Raw genomic sequence first — 24636 nt, 5'->3', positions numbered from 1 at the left:
ATAAAAACCATATGCAAATCTTTGTTCCTCTCTCTATATCTTTCAATAAGTTGTCTAAGAAGATGTATAGCTTCCATAGTTGATCTTCCAGGCATAAAACCAAATTGATTCTCCGATATCATGACAACCTTCCTCAACCTAGACTCAATCACCCTCTCCCAAAGTTTCATAGTATGACTCATGAGTTTTATACCACGATAGTTTGTGCAATCTTGTATATCACCCTTATTCTTATATAAAGGCACCAAAGTACTCATTATTAATGAAAAAAGTTAATAATCATGTATAATTATATGTTTTTGTAACTTAACTATTGACATATTAACTTGAAGTTTAGTTATTTTCATGTCTGATTCATGTGCTTACACTATAAATTAGAGTCCTGACTCGTCCGAGTCACCAAGTCAACTCGCTGATTCGCGAGTCAAGGATTGAGCGATCCGAGCCCGATTCATGAGTTTGCCAACTATGCAAGAAGCTCACTACCTTGGATATTTGATTGAGGTTCATCATCAATATCAACATTATCATGTAAAGATTCATTATTACATTTAGGAACTAATTCCATAAAGGAGTAATAATTTCCTTTCCTAGGCACATTTAAATAAAAGAAACCTTGTTCTATAAATGTAACATTCCTTAAAATATAGAGTATCATGTTTGGAATCATAACATATAAATCATTTTGGGTTTTTACCATAGCCAAGGAAAACACAGGGAATTGCTCTCGGAGAGAGTTTGTTATTTTTGTTTGTAAGAACAAAACATTTGCATCCAAAAGTTCTTAACTTGAAATGATAAGAGGAAATTTTATAAAGTTTTTCATAAGGAGAAATATTTTGGAGTTTGGAGGAAACAATCCTATTTATGAGCTAAACCGTATTAAGTGCAACTTTATCCCAAAAATCTTTTGGAACATGTTTAGAAATAAGTTCTAGTGGTTTACACTGTGTCTATGTTTCCTTTCGGGCAAACCATTTTGTTAAGTTGTATTTGAACAAGTTCTTTGTTCAAAATTTCATTGGCTTCTAAATACTTTATAAAATCATTTGACATATATTCTCCCCCAAAATCAGAGCGAAAGATAGAAATATTAGACTTCAAAAGATTTTTAATATGGTTATAAAAGGTTTTAAAAGTTTCAAACACTTCATATTTGTGCCTAAGAAAGTAAATCCACATATACCGAGAGTAATCATCCATAAAAAATCACATATTAAGTATAGCCAACTTTTGAAGTAATGGGCACCAATCCCCAAACATCCTAGTGAATTAATTCAAGAGGTTTTAAAGTAATGAAGGTTTTCGCTTGAAAGGAATAACTTTCATTTTTTCGAGTACAATGAAAACTTTCATTACAAAAAGTTTGCAAATGAGATACATTGGATAGTTTAGATATGCTAGGATGACCTAGCCTTTGGTGCCACAAAAGAATATTCAAGTTTTGTACATTGAGACAAAATGTATCATTGGGAATAGTCAAATGATCCATGAAATAGAGATCTTCTCTATGGCCCTCCCCAATCTGCTTCTTGGATTAGAGATCATGCACCAAACATCAGTTCGATGAGGACATTATACAACCATGGTCGGTTATTTGCGAAACAGAAAGAATATTTAAATTGAGTTTTGGAACAATTCTGAATTTTAGAATAGAAAAGTTTGATTTTTTTTTTTAAATTTAATTCCTTTTAAGTCAAGAGAGAAACCATCAACGATAAAAACATTTGGTCTTCTTGAATTCAATTCACAATTGGAGAGTATAGAAGCATTTGGAGTCATAGGAAAAGAAACATCAGAATCTAAGAGCCAAGAAATCTTACCGGGAAGTGAGGAAGATGAGACCTTGACACCCGTCAAAGAAGGGGACGAGCCTTTGAGGAGCAGTTGTAGAGCTTCCACCAATTGGGACAAAGACATGTTCCCAATAGATTTGTAATCTCCATTGATTGCATTCTTGTCCACTTGAGAAGCTTCTAGAGTTGCTACTCTTTCCTCATTCTTTCCTTTGAATTTAAGGCAATATGTCTTGATGTGCCCCGATTCTCTACAATTATGACAAATTTTTTTCTCTCATCATCACTTCGTGGCTTCCCAAAGTTATTTTTAGATAAATGAAGAGGCTTATAAGAATTTGTGTTGGCACCAGGTCTTGAAACGACCTTTGGTCTCTTAGATTCAGTCATAGTCTTTAATCTTGTCTCTTCCATACATACATCAGCGAAAACTTCATACCAAGGTAGAAGCTCCTCCTTCTTTCTATGGATGATAGTGACCCGAACTTGTTCAAACTCGAGTCTAAGACCCCTCATAAATTGAAAAAAATTGCTCTAAGATTTTATTTTTCCTAAGACGAGCATCGTTGGGGGTGTTCCAAATAAGCTCCATGTTAGCCATTTGGTCCCATAGTCTCTTGAGAGTCCCATAGTACTCCCTAACGCTTTTTCACTTTGCTTATAATTATGGATCTCTTCATGCAACTCCCATTTATGAGCCGCATCCTTTGCGTGTAGGTTTGTTTGATGAAGACCCAAGCTTCATCGACTCTTTCAAATTCTAAAATATTTTCGCAAGGCTCTTCACACATACTTCCCATAAAGAGGGATAAGACTTTGGCATGGCCAACTTCCCACTCTTCAAGGGCTTTCTTATATTCTAAAAAGGCCTTCTCTCACTACCCTTTAGGGATTCTTCTTTGATTTCCCTATCTTCACCTGTAATTGATTTGGTGAGAATAGGTTGAGGTTCCAGTAAGGAACGATCAACATATTGCCACAAATCTTTACCAACTAATGTTCTTTTTATAGCGGTAGCCCACGTACTATAGTTGGACCCATCAAATTTGATGGGAACAACCACTACAATTTATTTATTTATCCGTCATAGAAATAAGGGAGTAGAACCCCTTTATATAGGTAATAGGGGCTCAATAAAGCTGTTCAGAGCTCCCAACAGCTCTATTTGGTCAATGACCATATAGCCCTTGGTCAAAGTAAAAAAGACAAAAATAAAAAATAAATAGAAAAGACTAATGTGTCTCTAATGGGCAAAGCCTATTACAAAGTCTGAAATGACCAAAATACCCCTAATGGGTATGACCTATTACAACAATATACAAAATATAACATATATGTACATATTAACATTCTTGTTATGCAATAAAACCAGGTTTGTCAAGAGCATCTGAACCTCTGGCTTGTGTTTGTTTTTGTAGTAACCCAGTTCTCTTAGCCACTGAACAAGTTGTCTGTATTGTCTATCATGTATACTAGACAAAAGAATGGCTAGATGGTCCTAAGATTCTATCAGAATTACTCGTGTGCTTAACAATAACAGCGTAATGTGCAAAAGAAATTTCAAAGGTCTTTAGGTATGAAACTCATCCCACTTTGTTACTTCTTAAAATTAAATTTGATAACTGTTATTCTTCAAAGAATTTGGTGCATGGGTGTCCATTGTGCATGAGCATGAATAATTTACCCTTTTGAAACCTTTGCCTCTTTCTGCAATGTTAATAGAATATTTGCTATTGGTTTGCTGAGAAAACATGTGAAAGAAATAATCATTGGACTCATGATGGTTAGAATCAATTGGAAGGGGTGAACAAACAAATGTTGGCAACTCATACAGTTGGAATGTCTGACATGCCAAGAACTGTTCCAATCAAATCATTATGCTCTGCATGTCCAATTAAAGAAAGAATTGGAACTTATTATTCAAAAGCATGCCAAGCGCTCACCTATGTGCCTAGGCAACCTAAATGCTTGCTTAGTGACTAGCACTGCCTAGGCAGGTGAGCACCTAGGTGGGCGGCGCCTAAAACAATTGTGCCTATGTATTTTATAATTTTTGAAAATTTATAATAATATTTTGCTACCTTTGTTTTAGATTTTTTGAACTTTTCATAATTTTTATGCTAATAATATTCGCTTGTACTAGTCAACTCTTTTGACTACTAAGAGTTGAAACGGTGTAAGGATCGTAGCTATAAGCTTATGAGCTAAAATTTATTATTATATGCTAAAAATTGTACAGATTTGTAACAGGCAGCTCATCTTGTCACCTAAACACTGCGGATTGTAAATTTAAGGCCTCAGACAAACAAACTGTTTTTTTGAAATAATGCTAGAACCTTTGAGAGCTTCATGGTTCTTTAGCTTTCCGTTCATTCATCTATGAGGCAGCCACGGATCCTGTTTGCCACATCATGAGCTGTATCTTGTTGATGAATCTTTTGAAACCGCTATCTGGATAGTTTGTGGATTATATGCTTCACATTTAGTTGAGAATGTTGAATTGGTTCATTTCTGTTTTTTTTGTTAAATGTTGATGTTGGAAGCTAAATGTATTAACTGTTTATTAGTGATATGGGAAACTATGTATTGGTCCTGAAAACTAAAAGTGTAGTAGATATGCTGCTCTTGTAGGATTGCTGAGTCAGTCGGGGAAATATTAAGTGGCCTACGTTGCTACTTCGATAAGGCATTTCCAGTAATGCTCCTGTATAATCAAGAACGCCAACAATACCAAGACGCAATATCAGAGGATGGTAGCATCGCTCCTTCAACAATATATGGGGCTGAACATCTGCTGCGTCTCTTTGGTATTGTGTATACACATGCTCTCCTATAGCTACCTGTTTTATTATAGATTGTTGTTGCAAACATGTACTTTATTTGATCTTATCCTATACATTTTCTGTTTTCTTCAATTGCTTAATTTTGCTTTTTTTTGTCTTGGATGTCTTCGATGTTGCCAATGCTTTAGCTCCCCTTGTTACTTTTCTACCTGTGTGTGTCTCTGTATGTGTTTTGAAGTAATATGGATGATTGAATGCTTGTAATGTATTTCTTATATTCATATCATCCTAAATGTCAAATATGCTTACTTTTGCGATTTTCTCTGGGTCTTTGGTGTCTCAGATATTGCTAATTCTTGAAGTTTCCGTGTGTACTTGTGTGGGTAAATATTGGCTACTAATGAAGGTACGGAACTAATAAGCTAGAAACCATAGGTGCAAGTTGTATTGACTCAATCTAACCACACAGATGTGTTCAACATGGTTTGTTTGCTAAGGATCAAGCTTTGGATCATGCTTTTCTGATGTAAAAATGTGATCTTTTGAGTTATGAAATTTTGACACATTGTAGGCCGTTGATTTTTGGACACCTTTAAAAACCTAATTACATCACATAATTCAAAACAAGTTTCCTACTAAACAAACCATGTAGATCACATCAGTAACATTTGATCTACAAAAAAACAGATATTTTTGAAGAAAAAAAATGATTTCTACTCATTAGTTTTGTACCTTCATTAGTAGCCAATATTTACCCATATATATTGGTTTTCCCACTAAATGGTCCACCCCATCTGTCGTCACCCTGAAAAATTGTATTTAGAGATGTTTTTTAGCAAATCTGACCATAACGATGTGATATCCATGGTTGAAAACCCACAAATAGACTCTTGGGTCAACTTTTTTTTATGTATAGATAGGATTTTAATCCTACTTTTGTTTGTAGGTTTTTGACCATTAAGTTCATCCCTGTATGGTCAGATTTGCCGAAAACATCTTTAAATATGATTTTTGAAAGTGAGGACAGGTGGGTGGGGACCATTTAATTGGAGGACCATCTCCCTTTTTCTCTATATATAATGTCCATTAGGGGTGTAAACTGGTCAGACATTGTGGGATCTAGGTTAATCAGATTCATTGTTGGAGTTGGATGAAGAAAACGTATACCGAACATGGATCTCAATTATGGTACATACCGAAGTATGGTTATACATTTACATGCAAATAGGCTTGGATTTTGTCAGACTCGGATTAGGATTTGGTTGTAAAAATACCAAAACCAAAGCCAAATCTGATTGATAATTGGATGCAGCATTCTCTATCGAATCTGACCAAATAGATTCAGATTCATATGGATATCATATCTGAACCTGGCCAGTTACATCCCTATCCACAGACTCCCATGGATGTTATGCCACGATGCTGTGTTAACACCACCATATGTAGTTGGCAGTATCCTATTGTTACAGTATCATCTAGGCTTTTCTTGGGATTATATAAAATGTTCTTTTCTGGGGAGAAACTCAAGGCTTTGAAAGAAATGGAAAATTTGAAAGAATAAGATACTGACAGAAAACAAAAAGTAACATAAATATGTAATGTCCTTAGCATCTGCTTTGCTTTCTGGGGATCGATCATCTTATTCTGTTTTATTCTCAGCAAACGGATTGGTGTGATGGGTGTAACTTGTTAAACTTTTGAAAAATTATTGATTTGATTTGTTTCTTGACCAAAGGAATGCTTGTGTTTATGTTTTTTGTAGAAAATTTATCTTGATTTTGTCATATTTTTAACCCTCAAAGGTTGAGTTTTCTAGAAGTGTTGAAAACAGAAAATTGCTGTAAAAAAGTGCATAATACGATATAAACAAATTTCAGTTTTCAAAATTATGTTTATAATTTATATGTCAGCATTCATCTGAGCAGTATTTTTTATGACAAAAATAGTTGCCATGTGCTTCTTGACCTCTGTTCCACATCCTTGAGCACAAAACCACATGCACAAGCTGGAGTGTCATCATTCTTCTTTGGACCAATATGGATGAGGCCTTCAGGTCTCATCTCATCCACTTTCTTTACACTACCTTCAGGATTCTATCCAGGGTTAGGAAAAACCTGATCCTGCTATGCAGTCCCCGCTTATTGTAGTCCAAACCTCTTGGGGGTTGCAAGTTCTACACAACTTAGACCTACCTAGGGTGTGATTCATGGGACAGAAAAGCCACCGACATCAAGGGGCAGATCATATAACTTTGTGTCATCCTCCGAAAGATCAAGATATCACTCCCTGTATAATTTCACCAGAATCACTTGTTTTCACTGTGCAATGAGCTTTTATGCACAAACGACATTCCTTGTACATTTTGTCTGATTCAGCAGCAATGTATTATGCATTCAGTTTGTTGAAATTTTTTCCATGTCTTTTACAAATACTGAGATGCGGTTGTTACTGCTTTCATTTATGATGATTCAGGTGTGGATGGATGACGTGTTGGTAATTGCTCTGCATCTTTCAATTGTTTGCTCATGCTATTTCTTCTAATAACTCAATTGTTTGATTTTTACCGTGCATTTTTCTATAGTGAAATTACCCGAGTTATTGGCATATGTCAACATGGAAGAGGAGACAATGACACGGTTACAGCAAAAGTTGCTTGATTTCCTCAAGTATGTTTTCCATCCCTGATTCTAACATAGTGAAAAATACATATCTGAAACTTCAAACAAGTTGGTTTAAGTAAATCGATTGTTAGGTTTCCTGATGCAAGAGAAACCCATGTGTTATTGGTCTGGGTAACTTGATTGATTGCCCGCAAGGGCTCCACTCATCTGACTAGGGGGCAGCTTATGATGCCCCAAGATGAAGGGGCGACATGAGTTCCAAATCTGTGGTGTGCATCCCTTGCTGCAAGGCCAAATCTGGGTGTAACCCCTGGTGGGTAAGTGGGGCCTAGGGTTTTACATTGACAGACATCGCACACACATGGATTCAACCTATTTTACCTTCTGGCGAACAGAAAATTGGTGGTTTTCTCCCGCTATCCAGGAAAAAGGAAAAGAAAAACTTGATTGATTCTGTTCTCCAAAACTTGTCACTTCCTTCTAGGTGTTCAGTCTTTATTCTATAGATAATCAATTTTTAAGTAACCATGATGTACTCATGATCATTGAGACTGGGCTAATGCATATTCATATATTTCCAATCTCTGCTGCATAGAATCCTCTTATGTGGATTTCTCAATCTTGCAGAATGCTAGGTTGCAGTCGCATACTGATTATTTTGAATCTTGTGTTTGATACCTTTAAGATCAACTCTTTTTCTTCAAATGATCCATTTTATGTGTGGCGGGCCTGGCGGCATGTATGAAATCTTTGGATGCTACAACAGGCACCAATTTTTGTAGAATTTTGATCTTTGAGGAATCTCTCTCTCAACCAGAATAAGCATGGATCTTATTGATAATTCATTATTTCTCATTCAATGGCAGGTTCTTGCAGAGGAAGCAAAGCACCTTCTTCCTTTCTACATATGATGGTCCTAGAATTTTTGAAGATACCAAGGACAAGGAGCAAAGCACGTCAACATGATGATGCTGGTCCACCACTGCCATTGCTGTTGAGTCTGAGTCGTGGTTCAGAGGGCAGTGATTTTCCTGTTTTCTAATGGGATGCGTTCACTGCACCTGAGATTGTAATCTTTTATCCTGTAATGCTAAACTTGATGTTCCCCCATTGCTTTCAATTTTTATCTCGCGGCGCCCCTGCCAGAAATGTAACCAATTATCATGTATCAATATCATACCTGGGGAGCACCTCAAACAATGTTGTACATTATAGTTGTAGTAGATGACATAATAATAGTGCTCATACCGTACTCTGCATGTATACAACCGCCAGAACCAAGGTTCATGTGCTTGTAAAGCTATCTGCAGTTTGTGAGGGTTCGGAGCCTGTTACTCTGACTCAAGTAATAGGGAGTCAGAAGGGTTTGATGAATGAGTTGTAAATATGAGTTTTTCTTCTAACAAATGCTGCACTAAAAAACAATGGTTGTGCATGTAGAACAACAAAGTTCTGTTAGACTGAACTTTCAAATCCATGAGCTTGGTACAGGACATCTCAGAGAAAGATTTAAAGAAATTCAAGCGAAAAAAGAAATTTGAATACTTCGATTTTTTTTGTGTGAAAAGCGACTTGCTGAGTCTTCTGTAAGGTCAACCACTTGGAAAAATGTGTTAAGAGCCTTGGCTGTTCGAAAACTTGATTCTTTTACAATATTAATGTTTGTATTGCCATCTTCAATGGATTCACAACTTTGCTAGTTTGTGACCATCTGGGAAGGTTTCTTCGAATGTCTGCAACTCTACTGCTGACTCTGCTGCATCTACAAGAAAATATATGGATCCGAAGAACTACAATGACACTTATGCACTCATTTACTATATTTTCTTAAAGGACTTTGCCGTTGTAAAAATATACTTGTTTTTTGTGGGGATTATCACCGTAGGGTGGGGCAAATTAAGGGCTCAATTCCCTTGGTTCATGGCCATTTAAGAGAGAGAGACCTGGGGTTTGATGTCTTCTTAAAATGGTAGTGATGTGCTGAATCAATATAGAAAGCAAATGTTGAGTTCCATCATGCTGCCGGCTTTTGTAGGAACCTAGTCGTTTACAGAAAATGGCGAATCTGTAAGAGAATTGATCCACTTAAAACAACAATTTGGAAACATGACCCAGGATCAAACCCGCTCCAGGCATGGAGTAACACTATGAAGCCAGTCCACTCTCCAAGGGTTTAACAGTAAAGGACAAGGCCAATTAGGGATTAATCCTGGTGAGTTCCTGATCATTAAAAAGGAAAATATCTTTGGTTCCAACTATGAAGGTGATTCATTGGCTATTTGGCTTGCGTTTAGAAGACCATGATGGCCAGGGGAATAAACTTGTGAGTATCCATACCTGATCTTCAGGTAAATAGAACCATGGACCGAGGTTGATCATGTCATGCTGCCTGAATAGAAAATTAAAGTTTTTTTTTGGATTAACAAGAAAAAGGTCGGAGGAAATTCTGGGGAGAAAATTTTCACAACTTTACAGGCAGGGAGCTTAATTTCCACCTCACCAAAGGATTAATTTTCATATGAAAATTTTTCATAAATTTTATGGCAAATAAGACTGACATTTCCAGCTTTATCTGAAGTACAAAAAGAGAATCCAACATGAATCGGTGAAAAGCCGAAGGTGTGAAGTCGTCCCCTAACTAGTAGGCGACTTCGATGCCATCAGCTTGAAGTACAATGTTACTTGGGCATAGGCAGATTGAGAAACGCCAGTAAGTAGCTAAACATTCTGGCTTCCCACATCTGAAGTGAAACATCATTTAATCAAGTTCTTTGCGACCATTTCTCACGTTTCAAGAATACATATCTGGTGTTGTGATTAACTGAAGTAGAAACTCATGATGAATCTGGTTGGGTTGAAACCACCGAGTATCACTGATTGAAAAAATCGAAATTCTAAATCAGCACAAAAACATTACATGATCGGGAAAAGGATGCCAATGGTTCAACTTACTTAGGGGGAAAAGGATGATGATAACACCAATTGGATACAAGAAGAAAGTAGTCTTGTCCAAGAATGGAAGTACTGCATCAGTAGGTTAGACCAAGATGATTAAACCATTCGACTCATTAAAGAATGCAAGAAAAAATCTAAAGAAAATTTTCAAGGTTGTGTGCTTTACCATCATAACCTAGGAAATTGAGATAGTGATAATAGGAGAAAGCCACCATAAAAAGCAAATTCGAGAGCAGCACAGGTATAAAACCATGTGCAACTAAGAGAGGTGATACAAAATATTGAATCACTGCATGTTAAAGAAAATGCAGATGTCAATAGACTAAACAAAAAAACAGCAATGAAGACCAAGAAACAAAGGGCAATAAAGTTACATGGTGATGCCACAGGTATACTTTCCTAATAAGCACAAACACCTGAACAATGAACGAAATTAATCACAGTGCAAGTTGAAAAAGGAGTTACCATAGAGCACAACGAACATTGGAAAGAATGAGTTGCAGTGGACATCAAATGCATAGAGCCTTCATGAAGAAAGACTACAAATCAGCAAAGGTCAATGAAACAAACGAGCAGCACATAGCATGCTATTGGGTAAAGGATTAAAAAAATGATAAAAACTAATCAGCTGGTGACCAAATTGCAGCAATATATCAACAGAGACATAATAAATTTGCATACAATAATAAATCAAATAGTTAACCATGATCAGAAGCAAAATCAGTCACAATTAAAGGTAGATAAGATATAGCACCCCCTAGAGGCATGCTCCAGTTATGCTTTTCAGATATCGAAAGGCACTTCCGAGAACCACAACAAAAAAGAATTATCCTTTTTTATATGTGTTCAAGGAGCCACTTTCGTTCTGCAAAAAAGAGTAAATTTGAGGGATTCCATGTGTGTTGGTTGGAAACTTGGAATAAATAGAAACAAAAGTTAGACTGCCTTTCTTTTACTTGCTATTGAAGGCAACATATGGAATCCTCTTGGATTTCAATTAGTCTTATCTAGGATGAAGACACAAACAAATTTCAATGAGAAATTTTTTTCTCAAGTAATTTGCATTCTTCCTTACATTAAGAAATTGCTACTAAAATCATATTGCATTCATCACAGAAAATTTGTTACGTGTGGAGGAAGTTCTGATTTTTTATGACCACTCAACATTGAGTATGGCACACTTGGCCTGTTATAAAAGATTCTGGGAAGAGAACTGGACAAACAATAAATGCTAATGATTGAAGACTTATATTTTTCCTACTCAATGATTCTGAGACTATTGCTTATTAACATCCTTGATTGCCATGCTGGCTCTTTGCCTATAGAATACCTCTGAATGCCGTTGTCTTTGGGTTATTCCAATAGGCATTATGAGCAGAAACTACAAAAATAGCATCCATAAATGGTTCCATTCTTGAACAAAGCGCTTCAAAAGCAGTTTCTCAGGAAGTGAGCTTCCTAACAAAGGAAGAAGCTTCTGGTAATCTATTATTATATAGAAAGCACCATAAGTAACCGCTTCAGACAAGCCCTCTAAAAAATAGGAACCCCTCTCTTTCCCATGTGGCTCCCACCTTCAAATCTCTCTCTCTCTCTCTCTCTCTCTCCACGTTAGGCAGTTACTATGACAGTAGCTATTCGTTACTGTAACCAATGTTCCACGTTATTCCTTTTTACCATAACCTTACTTATCCACCTTTGGCTTATCTAAAATAGAATGCCTATGTAAGCCATTATACATAAAATATTTTTCTGAACGGTATCTTATGATTTTGGCTAATGTATTTTCATAAGAAGGATGGGTATAAAGATGGGTTGATGGCAGGGAAAGGAAGGCTTTTGGTTTTAGGGAATCTGTGATGGCTGATATAATTATCAGTACTGGTTAGAAGCATTGTCATAGATCATAGTTACCTGAAATTTCTTAGATAGGTGGGAAGCTTGCTTCCTGGAAACTCGCTTCAGAAGCGCAATACTCCTTGCTTCCGAAACTTGATGAGAATCTCGATCCTCCCACGCTTCTCCTATGCTTTCCACATGCTTCATCTATTCTTCTTATATGTTCTCTCACTCTACTTTTTCATGTTTTTTATGTATTTCCTCTCACGCTTCTCACTCACTTCAATGTGCTTTTTCTAAATTGATAGCTATGTCACGGGGATTCGGCTAGCAGGGTGCCGCACCCGCGTTGACGCGACTTGACGCGGGTGCGGTCAACGCACCCAAGGTCATTTTGGTCCAATTCTCGGACTTAAAAAAAATTGCCAAGAAAAAATTTTTTTGCCCTATATGTCGGAGAGATTCTCCAACTAGGTGTCGCACCTGCACCCGATGCGGTCAACCTGACCCTGGGTACAATCAACGCACCCAGGGTCATTTATATATATAATTTTTTATATTTTTGCCGCACCCCCACACCTAGGTTTTTTGAAAGTGTCGCACCCTCGCACCCGCACTCATGTGACATAGATTGATAGTCATCATTTTTAGATTTTGTTAAAAACTATGTCACATGGGTGCGGGTGCGACACGGGTGAGACGCAATTTCAAAAATTTTAGACACGGGGATTCGGCTATATATATATATATATATATATATATATATATATATATATATATATAAGACTCGGTCAAAGTTGTGCCCATTAGGGGACAGGTGATGAGTTGTGAAGCCTGATTCAGGGTTTTTTTTCCTTACAAGAGGGGGTGGGGTTCCCCCGGCGCGGGTCCCACTGCGCGGTCAACGACCGGGGGTCCAGGGGGGCCGCCCCTGGCGGGGGGTTATAGGGGGGCAGCGCCCCCCCCCCCCCCCCCCCCAAGATTTTTTTTTTAAATTCTGTAGCCCAGATTTTTTTTTTTAAATTCCAAAAAATGGACCAAAATGACCCTGGGTGCGTTGACCGCACCCAGGGTCGGGTTGACCGAGTCCGAGCCGCACCCGCACCCGTGTCGACGCGGGTGCGTCGAACTTGGAGCCGAGTCCGTGTGATATAGGTTAAAAATTTAATTCTTACACTAAAGAATCATGAAATTTTACAATAATCACTTTTATTTTAGTTTTTATTTGCATTCCATTCAGATTCCCATTCAATTCTTATATTACTTTTTTGTATTCCCCGCTTCCCACTTCCTATACATTTTAAAATGCATTGCTTCTCGCTTATGCTTCCCGTATTGTTTCCCGCTTTCGCTTCCTAGTCTGGCAACCTTGTCATAGACCTTAATTATCACTTGGGTATCTTTAAAACTTTCCAGTATATCGATCTGATTATTGTGATTTTTGTTGGTGTTAATAGGGGCATGGCCCGAGTGTGAGTTTTAACAATGAAGAGTTTGGGCATTATCCTTGTGAGGTGAAAGGGAGTGTGCCAAAATAGAACTGATGCATTTGGTGTTTAAAGGTAACAAAGTTTGCCACTACACTTTTGTTTAGCCTCTTCTTTGTCGATTTTAATTTTTAAATAGAAGTCCATTCCATCTGATAATCCCTTGCTTATTTGTCTAATCTCATTTTGTAGTTAGTTTCATTTATTCACACGGACATCTATGACAAAAGACTTGTAAGACATATTAGGGATCAACCATAGATTGACCCCATCTGAGTGGTGATCTTAGGGAGCCTTTAAGTTGGACAAACCTGGCCAATCGAATGGACCACCTTTACAAGTCTTTTGAAACATTGGACTTTCGTCCAGATGGTCAACATAGAAATGGACATTGTTGTAATAAAATATGCGGAAAAGCAAAGAGTGCACTAAGCACTTACAACATCCACGAATGAACAAACAACAAGGGCTAATACCCAAACCCACAAGAGACAACACAACATAAAAATATAAATGTCTCTTATTGAAAGAGAGAGAGCTCTCAAGAGTGAGAAATACAAGAGGGGTTCACCCCTATTTATACACAAGAGAAGGAGAGGGGGAGGGCCAAGAGGCCTCAAAAGGAGAGCCACCTAGGGGGCTCCCCATGTAGTCGTTGGGAGCCCCCAACGGTCACAAATGTGACCGTTGGGGGCCTCCCCCCAACGGTCACAAATGTGACCGTTGGGGGCCTCATCGACTACATGGTGGGGCCCCCTTTGTGTGAGCAAAAAACAAAAAATAAAAAAATGATTTACAAAAAATAAAGAGGAAAATAAAATAAAAAAAACAAGTACCTCTATCGGGTACTTGTGAAATGACAAAAATACCCCTATCGGGTATTATATATATAAATATATATATATGTATATATGAATTACATGTATTTTAACACCCTCCCTCAAGCTTTACGGGGATATAACCGAAAGCTTGTTAAGAAGAAACAAAAACCGAGGAGCCGCAAGAGCCTTAGTGAAGAAGTCCGTCAACTGATACTCTGATGTGACGTAAGGTAGTGCTATAGTTCCTCTTAGGTATTCATCCCGAACGTAATGGCAGTTCATCTCAATATGCTTAGTACGCTCATGGAAGGTGTGATTGCTTGCAATATAGATTGCGCTTTTGTTGTCGCAACACATCTTCGAAGGAGTAGAGATGACAATGCCCATATCACTGAGGAGGCTTCTTAGCCACACAAGTTCCATGGTTGTAGTGACCATAGCACGATATTCTGCTTCTGTCGAGGACAAAGATACTTTGTGTTGCTTCTTGCATCTCCACGAAATCATAGTCACCTAAGAAAACACAAAATCCGGTAGTTGAGACCCGGTCATTGGGATTTCCTCCCCAATCTGCATTAGTATAAGCAATTAAATCAAGTGACGAGGCAGAAGAAAGAAAAACTCCCTTAGTTATGGTATTTTTGATATATCTGACAATCCTTAAGACTGCACTCATGTGCACGGTTGTAGGTGCATGTTGAAACTGACTGACAGAGTGGACGGCATGAGCAATGCCTGGCCGTGTGATGGATAAGTAGGTTAGAGACCCAACAAGTTGCCAGTAGGGAGTAGGATCCTCGAGAGGTGCTCCATCTTCCAACCTTAATTTTGCATTGATGACTTCTGGGGTTTCTGTCTTCTTATCATCGGAGATACCAGATTTGGAACAGATGTCAGCAGCAAGTTTCATCTGAGAGAGAATGTACCCTCGAGGAGAGTACGCCACTTCAATTCCTAAAAAATATCTTAAGAAACCAAGGTCAGACATATCAAAATTCTCTTTCAAAACCTTTTTAATATCATTAATGCCTTGCTCATCACTTCCTGTGATGATCATATCATCAACATAAAATAGTAAAATAACTACTGAAGACCCTGCACTTTTCACAAACAAAGCAGTGTCAGTATAACATGAACGAAAATCCAAACTTGTCATTACATTGCTAAATCTATCATGCCAAGCCTTTGGGGCTTGTTTTAAACCATATAATGCCTTTTTAAGTTTGAGAATCTTATTTTTACCAATACATACTCCAGGTGGGGGATCCATGTAAACTTCTTCATTTAATTCGCCATTTAGAAATGCATTCTTAACATCGAGTTGATAGATAGACCATTTTTTCACTGACGCAATAGCAATAAGAGTCCTAACACTAGTGATTCTAGCAACAGGTGCGAAGGTTTCTTCATAATCTATTCCATATTCCTGAGCATATCCTTTAGCTACTAACCGTGCTTTATAACGTTCTAATGAACCATCACTCTGTTAAATTATGTATATATAAATATATATATATATATATATACATTAGTATATATATATAAGTATATATACGTATATATGTATATATACATAATTATATTTTCTTTTTCTGTTTTGTATAAACCAAAAACCCGATAGGGGTATTTTGGTAATTCCCAAATGTACCTTTTTATTTTTCCCTTTTTTCCCTTTTTTCTTTTTTCTTTTTTATTTCTTCTTTTTGCTTTTTGGAATCATAAAGGGGCCCCACCCATCTAGTCGTTGGGGCCCCAACAGTCATATTTATGACCGTTGGGGCTCCCAACGACTAGAAGGGAGCCCCCTTTATGGGTCCTCTTTAGTGCTTCCCTCCTCTATTTAAAGAGGAGGTTCCCCTTGTAAATGCATGGGTTTTTACACCCTTCTCTTCCTTTCTTCAATAAATCCAACTTATGACTTTAAGTCATTTCCTATATTTGTGAGTTTTGTGTGTGCACATTTGGTGTTTGTGTTCTTGGCTCTTGTAGTCACTCTTAAGGAGTGACTTTTGCTCTATTGGCGCTTCCGCCTCTTTTCATTACATTGTATCAAAGCTCGGTTGGTGATTGGGCTTCTCTTTTGACATCTTGGAAAGCGTGCCTCTCAAAGTTTTGAAGAAAGGAAGTATATTTGGTGCCGATGGAACGTGACTCTAAAGTGAAGCTCTCTTTCAAGCTAAATGGGTCCAACTATCTCATGTAGGCCTCCGCTATGGAAAATCATCTAAGAGGTAAGAAACTTTGGGGTTTTGTTATGGGGACTACTCCCGAACCCTCTCTTGTTCTTACCAAAATTGAAAATGAAGTTGAAAAGGCTTTAGATGGCGATGAGCGCATCAAAGCCATTAATGAACATCAATCCAAAATCGAGGATTGGGAAAGTAACCATGCCAAAATCTTGGCATGGTTTATGAACAACGTAGATCTTAAAAATTGTGCCAATATTGCCAAGTTTAGAAGAGCCAATGAGGCTTGGTTTTTTCTTAAGGGTATGTATACCCAAAAGGATCTTGCTCGGCAATTATTTTGCCAAGAAAAAAATTGTTTCACCAAACAAATGGATATGAGTGTCCGGGACTATTTTAGCTCTCTAACTCCTCTTTGGGATGAGTTTGCCCTTCTTGAGCCCAAATGGGTTGCTCCACAAGACATTGAACTAAGAAGGGAACAAATTGAAAAGGAGCACTTTTTTCAATTCCTTCATGGACTTCGCCCGGAATTTGAACAAGTGAGGGCATCTCTTCTCCATAGAAGCAAAGCCCTACCTATTGAAGATGCTCTTGCCGAGGTATGTCAAGAAGAAACTCGACTTGGCTTGAGCATTAGGAATGATGAGGTTTTGGCCGTTAATAGGCCCGGTTCTAATGTTAAAGCATATAGACCTCCCCACTTTAACAAAAATATCAATGGGCCTAGAAAGGGAATCATATGCCACTATTGTAATGAACCGGGACACATTAGACCGGTTTGTCCTAAGCTTAAAGGAAAGGTTGCCGCGGTTGGAGAAAATTCTCCAAAGAAGGAAGAAAGTACCAAAGAAGGAGATATCAAAGAAACTCTTAATCATATCTCCGAAGTTCTCCAACACCTTCTCAAGTCTTCTCCTTCAACATCCGGAGCCGCCATCGCCTACTCTTCATCACCTCCAGGTATGTGGATACTAGACTCTGGTGCTTCTTTCCATATGACATCTCATAAAAACTCCCTTTCCAATGTTTTTTCCGAACCTATGTCCTCCTATGTCTCAACGGCCGATGGAACGTCTTTAAAAATTGAAAGTATTGGAACACTTGACTTAAAAAATTCTCAAAATTTCTTTGTTCCTAAAGTAAGAGTTGTTCCAAAAATTAATTTAAATCTTTTTTCCGTTTCCCAAATCACCGACCATGGATGCCAAGTCTCTTTCTCACCTAAAAATTGCATCGTGCAGGATCTCCAGTCAGGGAAGCTGATTGGGCAAGGCCATAGAAGGGGTGATCTCTATTTTATGGACTTTTTGACGCTTCCATCTAAGTCATCTTGCAATCTTGTTAAAGATAAAAGTATTGGAATTTGGCATGAGAGACTTGGTCATCCAAATTTTGTAAAAATGTCTCTTTTCCCTTTTTTGAACAATACTTGTAAAGACAATCACATGACTTGTAAAGATTGCATTTTTGGAAAATCTAAAGCTATTCCGTTTCCTCAAAGAAGTTATTTTGCCACTCGGCCATTTGAACTTGTTCATTCCGATGTGTGGAGACTTTCCCCTATTTTATCTAAAGGAGGCTTTTCGTATTATGTGGTATTTATTGATGACTTCACTAGATTTACATGGATATACTTCTTAAGTCGCAAATCTGAAGTCTTCTCGTTCTTTAAAGAATTTCATGCTATGGTTAAAAATCAATTTTTGGGAAATCTATCTATTCTTAGGTCCGATTCGGGAGGTGAATATATGTCTAATGATTTTCAAACTTACTTAAAAGAAAATGGAATTTGTCATCAACGTTCTTGTCCCAACACTCCGCAACAAAATGGTCTTGCGGAAAGAAAGCATAGGCACATAATAGAAACTACAAGAACATTATTGATTTCAAAAAATATCCCAAAATCCTTTTGGGCCGAAGCGGTTCTAACTTCAACATATCTCATCAATAGAATCCCTTCATCCTCTTTGAAAAATCTTTCTCCATTTGAAAAACTTTACAATATGTCTCCCGATTATAAAAGATTAAGAATTTTTGGATGTAAATGCTTTGTTTTAACTCGCAAAAATGATAAACTTTCTCCTAGAGCTATTGAATGTATTTTTTTGGGATATGGCGAAAAACAAAAAGGATATCGATGTTTTGACATCCTTAATAATAAACTTTATATCTCAAAAGATGTCACATTCCTCGAAGAAGAAAATGGTTTTTCGCATCAACCAAATGAAAATATTGACTATTCCTTTTTATTTGACTTGTTACCTCAAGAAAACATCATAGATGATCATATTGATCTTAATGAACCTCTTGAAGATCTTGTTGAACATCCAAATAATGATCAAAACTTAAAAGAGAATGCTTCAAGACAAATACAAGTCTACTCTAGAAGGAATGAAAGAAATCCTCCATGTGCCCTTGAAAGATTTTCTCAAAATGAGTCGATAGAAGAAACCTCTCAAAGAAGATCAAATCGCATTCCTAAGATTCCAAATAGATTTGTTTCTTATGACTCTTTTTCCCCTAATTATCGAGCATGTCTTCTTGCTCTTCACTCATTTCATGAACCATCACATTACAATGATGCTAAACAATATGATCATTGGAATGAAGCTATGGAGCTTGAACTTAATGCCCTTAAAAAGGCACAAACTTGGGAAGTCATTGATCCTCCCAATGGCAAGAAACCCATTGGATGTAGATGGGTGTTTAAAGTAAAAACTAAGAGTGATGGTTCATTGGAAAGATATAAGGCTAGGTTGGTAGCCAAAGGTTATGCCCAAGAGTATGGGGTAGACTATGATGAAACTTTTGCCCCGGTTGCTCGAATGACTAGTGTTTGAGCCCTTATTGCTATAGCTTCTGTCAAAAAATGGCCATCTTTCAACTTGATGTTAAAAATGCTTTCTTGAATGGTAATTTAAATGAAGAAGTTTATATGGAACCACCTCCAGGTATGAATTTAAATGGAAAAGTTTTAAAATTAAAAAAGGCTTTATATGGACTTAAGCAAGCTCCTAAAGCTTGGTATGACAGTTTTAGTACTGTATTAATCAATTTAGGTTTTCCTTCTTGTTATACTGACACTGCTCTTTTTGTCAAAAGAACAGGTGACTCCATTATTATGCTTCTACTGTATGTTGATGATATGATCATCACTGGGAATGACAAAAAGGGAGTAAATGATGTTAAGTCTATATTAAAAGATACTTTTGATATGTCTGACCTTGGTTATTTGAGATATTTTTTAGGAATTGAAGTGGCCTATTCAGCACGAGGGTACATCTTATCTCAAATGAAGTTAGCTGCGGAAATTTGTACCAAGTCAGGAATATCTGATGAAAAGAAAGTGGAGACCCCTGAAGTTATCAATGCGAAACTAAGACTTGAAGATGGTGTTCCTCTTGAAGATCCAACCCCCTACCGCCAATTAATTGGATCCCTCACCTATCTATCCATCACACGTCCAGATATAGCTCATGCGGTTCATGCAGCGAGCCAATTTCAGCATGCTCCTACTACGGTTCATATGGCGGCCGTAATGAGAATTGTGCGATATATCAAAAATACCATCTCCAAGGGACTCTTCTTATCCTCTTCCTCATCTCTTGAATTAACTGCTTTTACTGATGCTAACTGGGGAGGAAATCCCAATGATCGGATCTCAATTATGGGTCTTTGCATTTTTTTAGGTGAATCTCTCATCTCGTGGAGATGCAAGAAGCAGCAGAAGGTCTCCTTATCATCTACTGAAGCTGAATATCGAGCTATGACAATGACAACTATGGAGATTATGTGGCTCAGAAGTCTTCTTAGTGACATGGGCGTTAACATTTCCACTCCCACCAAGCTCTGTTGTGATAACAAGAGTGCGATATACATTGCCAGCAATCACACCTTTCATGAGCGGACCAAGCATATCGAAATGGATTGTCATTATGTTCGAGACGAATATCTCAAAGGAACCATCACATTGCCATATGCCACTTCAGAGTATCAACTAGCTGACTTCTTCACCAAGGCGCTCCCAACTCCACGATTCATGTTTCTTCTTGGCAAACTTTCGGTCTTCTCCCCGTAAAGTTTGAGGGGGTGTGTTAAATTATGTATATATAAATATATATACATATACTTATATATATATACATTAGTATATATATAAGTATATATACGCATATATGTATATATACATAATTATATTTTCTTTTTCTGTTTTGTATAAACCAAAAACCCGATAGGGGTATTTTGGTAATTCCCAAATGTACCTTTTTATTTTTCACTTTTTTCTCTTTTTCCCTTTTTTCTTTTTTCTTTTTTATTTCTTCTTTTTGCTTTTTGGAATCATAAAGGGGCCCCACCCATCTAGTCGTTGGGGCCCCAACAGTCATATTTATGACCGTTGGGGCTCCCAACGACTAGAAGGGAGCCCCCTTTATGAGTCCTCTTTAGTGCTTCCCTCCTCTATTTAAAGAGAAGGTTCCCCCTTGTAAATGTATGGGTTTTTACACCCTTCTCTTTCTTTCTTCAATAAATCCAACTTATGACTTTAAGTCATTTCCTATATTTGTGAGTTTTGTGTGTGCACATTTGGTGTTTGTGTTCTTGGCTCTTGTAGTCACTCTTAAGGAGTGACTTTTGCTCTATTGGTGCTTCCGCCTCTTTTCATTACACACTCTTGGTTTTAATTTTGAAGACCCATCTACATCCTATAGATTTCTTTCCAGTGGGTAACAAAGTTATTTCCCAAGTTTTTGCTTTTTCAAGGGCACTAAGCTCTAAGTTCATGGCTTCAACCCATTGGGGAATATCTTTGGCCTCATTATAGTGTGAGGGTTCATGAAATGAATGCAACGCAATTAGACATGCTCTATATCTTGGAGTTAGGGACTCATAGGAAACAAACCTATTAGGAGGATTGGAGATCCGACTGGATCTCCTTAACGAGGTTTCTTCTATGTTGGATCCTTGAGAGTATTTTTCTAAGGCACTCATCTGAGATTGTTGACCACGCCTAACATATGTTTGGATTGGTCTATTATTCTCATCTATAACATTATCAAGAGGAATTTCCTCTAGGTCATTCAAAGATACATTAGAGATTTCCTCTTCTTGAGGAGTCTCATCTTCTTGAGATAGAAGATCAAATAAAAAAGTATATTCACTTTCGTCAATATCTTTAGTTTTCACAAAACCATTTTCATTTTCCAAAAATGTTACATCTTTGGATACATAGAGTTTGTTATTTTTCAAGTCAAAACATCTAAAACCCTTTTGATTTTCTCCATAACCCAAGAACACGCATTCAATAGCTTTAGGAGATAATTTGTCCCATTTATGAGTAAGGACAAAACATTTACATCCAAAGACTCTTAATCTATTGAAGTCGGGTGTTCTTTCAAATAATTTTTCGTATGGAGATGTATTTTGTAAGGATGAAGATATCATTCTATTTATTAAGTAAGTTGAGGTTAAGGCCGCTTCGGCCCAAAAATTCTTTGGAATTTCTTTGGAAATAAGGAGTGTCCTAGTGGTTTCTATGATGTGTCTATGCTTTCTTTCGGCCAAGCTGTTTTGTTGGGGAGTCCTAGGACACGATCTTTGATGACAAATTCCATTTACTTCTAAATAGTTTTGAAATTCATTTGATAAATATTCTCCACCCGAATCGGATCTAAGAGTAGAGATATTACTTGAAAACTGATTTTTAACTATCATATGAAATTTTTTGAAAAAGTCAAAGACTTCGGATTTTAAATTGAGAAAGTAGATCCATACATACCTAGTGTAGTCATCGATGAAAGTGACGTAATAGGAGTACCCTCCTTTAGACATGACGGGAGAAGGACCCCAAACATCCGAATGGACTAACTCAAAAGGTCTTTTGGACACAAAAGTTCGGTTTGGAAAAGGAGTAGACTTCATTTTGCCAAAAATACAATTCTTGCAAACAAAATGTTTCTCATTACAAAATTTCTTTCCAAATGGAAAGGAGTACATTTTTGAGAAACTTGGATGTCCAAGTCTTTGATGCCAAATATCAATATTTTTATCTTGGACATGGTTACAAAAAGAGTTAGTGGGGAGTTTCAAGTTGCTCATGTAATAGAGATCTCCCCTCCTATGGCCTTGCCCAATCAACTTCCCGGACCGGAGATCCTGTATAGAGCAATCCTTAGTTGAGAAGGAGATTTTACATCCATGATCACATATTTGAGCAACAGAGAGGAGATTTAAATTAAGTTGAGGTACAACTCTCACGTTTGGCACAAAGAAATCTTTTGAAAAGTTTAAGGTTCCAAAACTTTTTACTTGTAAAGATGTACCATCGGCAGTTGAAACATAGGAGTTTTTATAATTATTACATAAATCGGAAAGCTCATTTTCAAGAGGAGTCATATGAAAAGAAGCTCCAGAGTCAAGGATCCAAGACAACATACCTGAAGGAGAGGAAGAAGCTACGGCGGCACCCGAAGTTGATGGAATCTTGAGTAGAGTTTGTAGTGCTTCCGATAGTTGAGCAAGAGAAAAAGAGTCCTTTCCTTTGATTGCTTCCTCTTTCTTTTGAGTAGCTTCTTCAACGGAAGCAACCTTATTTTTTGGTGCTTCATTCAACTTAGGGCAATTAGGTCTTATATGACCCGGTTCTTGACAATGGTGGCAAATGGCTTTTCTATAATTGCCATTATAGTTATTTTGTCTTCCAAAATGTGGAGGTTTGTAAGTTTTCATGTGGTTGCCGGGTTTTGATACGGCCAAGACATCATCTCCTCCTTTAATCATGCCAAGACGAGTTTCTTCTTGGCATATTTCGGCTATGGCATCTTTCAAGGGAAGAGGTTTTGATCTATGTAAGAGGGAGGATCTAACTTGCTCATATTCGGGCCTAAGCCCATGTAAAAATTGGAAAAAGTGTTCTTTTTTCATTTGTTCTCTCCTTAATTCCACATCTATACTAGAAACCCATTTTGGTTCTAGTAAAGATAGCTCATCCCATAGAGGGCCAAGAGTGCTAAAGTAATCCCTAACACTCATTTCTCCTTGCTTGATAGTCCGGATTTTTTATTGAAGAAAGAATTGACGAGCAAGGTCTTTTTGGGTAAACATACCTTTCATGAAGAACCATGCTTCATTTGCCATCCGAAATTTGGCAATGTTGGCGCAAATCTTGAGCTCCACATTGTTCATGAACCAAGCAAGAATCTTGGCATGCTTACTTTCCCAATCTTCTATTTTAGATCGGTGATCTTCAATGGCCTTCATGCGGGCATCTCCTGCAAGAGCTTTCTCTTGATCACCTTCCATCTTAGTTAGTTGAAGTTGCGGTTCCGGAATAGTGCCCATAACGTATCCCCAAAGCTTTTTCCCCTTGAGGTTGTTTTCCATGGCGGCGGCCCACATCATGTAGTTGGATCCATTGAGCTTGAAGGAGAGATCAATCTTTTGTTCTCCTTCCATGATAATCACTTACAAGAGGATAAAAAGAAGAGAGATATAACAAGAAAAAAATATGGCTACACAACTAGCTATATTAAGAAGAAGAGCATACACAAGGCTCTGATACCATGTAATAAAATATGCGGAAAAGCAAAGAGTGCACTAAGCACTTACAACATCCACGAATGAACAAACAACAAGGGCTAATACCCAAACCCACAAGAGACAACACAACATAAAAATATAAATGTCTCTTATTGAAAGAGAGAGAGCTCTCAAGAGTGAGAAATACAAGAGGGGTTCACCCCTATTTATACACAAGAGAAGGAGAGGGGGAGGGCCAAGAGGCCTCAAAAGGAGAGCCACCTAGGGGGCTCCCCATGTAGTCGTTGGGAGCCCCCAACGGTCACAAATGTGACTGTTGGGGGCCCCATCGACTACATGGTGGGGCCCCTTTTGTGTGAGCAAAAAACAAAAAATAAAAAAATGATTTACAAAAGATAAAGAGGAAAATAAAATAAGAAAAACAAGTACCCCTATCGGGTACTTGTGAAATGACAAAAATACCCCTATCGGGTATTATATATATATAAATATATATATGTATATATGAATTACATGTATTTTAACAATTGTTCCATTAATAAGCACATCTCTTTTCATATAGCTTGATAGATTTTTATTACTACTTTCAACATGTATAGATCTTGGGTG

General features: G+C 37.4%; 2 protein-coding genes across 2 annotated transcripts in view; one reads left to right on the top strand and one right to left on the bottom strand.

Annotated features, from left to right (window-relative positions):
- LOC149838845 (protein MRG1-like) overlaps nt 1–8463 on the top strand; it is a 48363-nt gene extending 39900 nt beyond the window's left edge. Inside the window, exons 9-11 of the mRNA XM_090006834.1 lie at nt 4428–4603; nt 7161–7245; nt 8067–8463. Of these exons, the coding sequence (XP_089862960.1) occupies nt 4428–4603; nt 7161–7245; nt 8067–8166 (361 nt within the window). The 3' untranslated portion in view covers nt 8167–8463. The remainder of the gene's footprint in view (nt 1–4427; nt 4604–7160; nt 7246–8066) is intronic.
- Nucleotides 8464–9666: 1203 nt separating this feature from the next.
- LOC149838844 (uncharacterized) overlaps nt 9667–24636 on the bottom strand; it is a 36327-nt gene continuing 21357 nt past the window's right edge. Inside the window, exons 7-10 of the mRNA XM_090006833.1 lie at nt 10621–10679; nt 10322–10444; nt 10153–10224; nt 9667–10073 (exon numbers count right to left, since the gene is read on the bottom strand). Of these exons, the coding sequence (XP_089862959.1) occupies nt 10018–10073; nt 10153–10224; nt 10322–10444; nt 10621–10679 (310 nt within the window). The 3' untranslated portion in view covers nt 9667–10017. The remainder of the gene's footprint in view (nt 10074–10152; nt 10225–10321; nt 10445–10620; nt 10680–24636) is intronic.

This window comes from Nuphar pumila, chromosome 5 (genome assembly GCF_984573655.1).
Source record: "Nuphar pumila chromosome 5, dmNupPumi1.hap1.1, whole genome shotgun sequence".
Classification (NCBI taxonomy): Eukaryota; Viridiplantae; Streptophyta; class Magnoliopsida; order Nymphaeales; family Nymphaeaceae; genus Nuphar; species Nuphar pumila.
The sequence above is the reverse complement of the archived record's forward strand: the minus strand, read 5'-3'. Positions and strand labels throughout refer to the sequence as shown.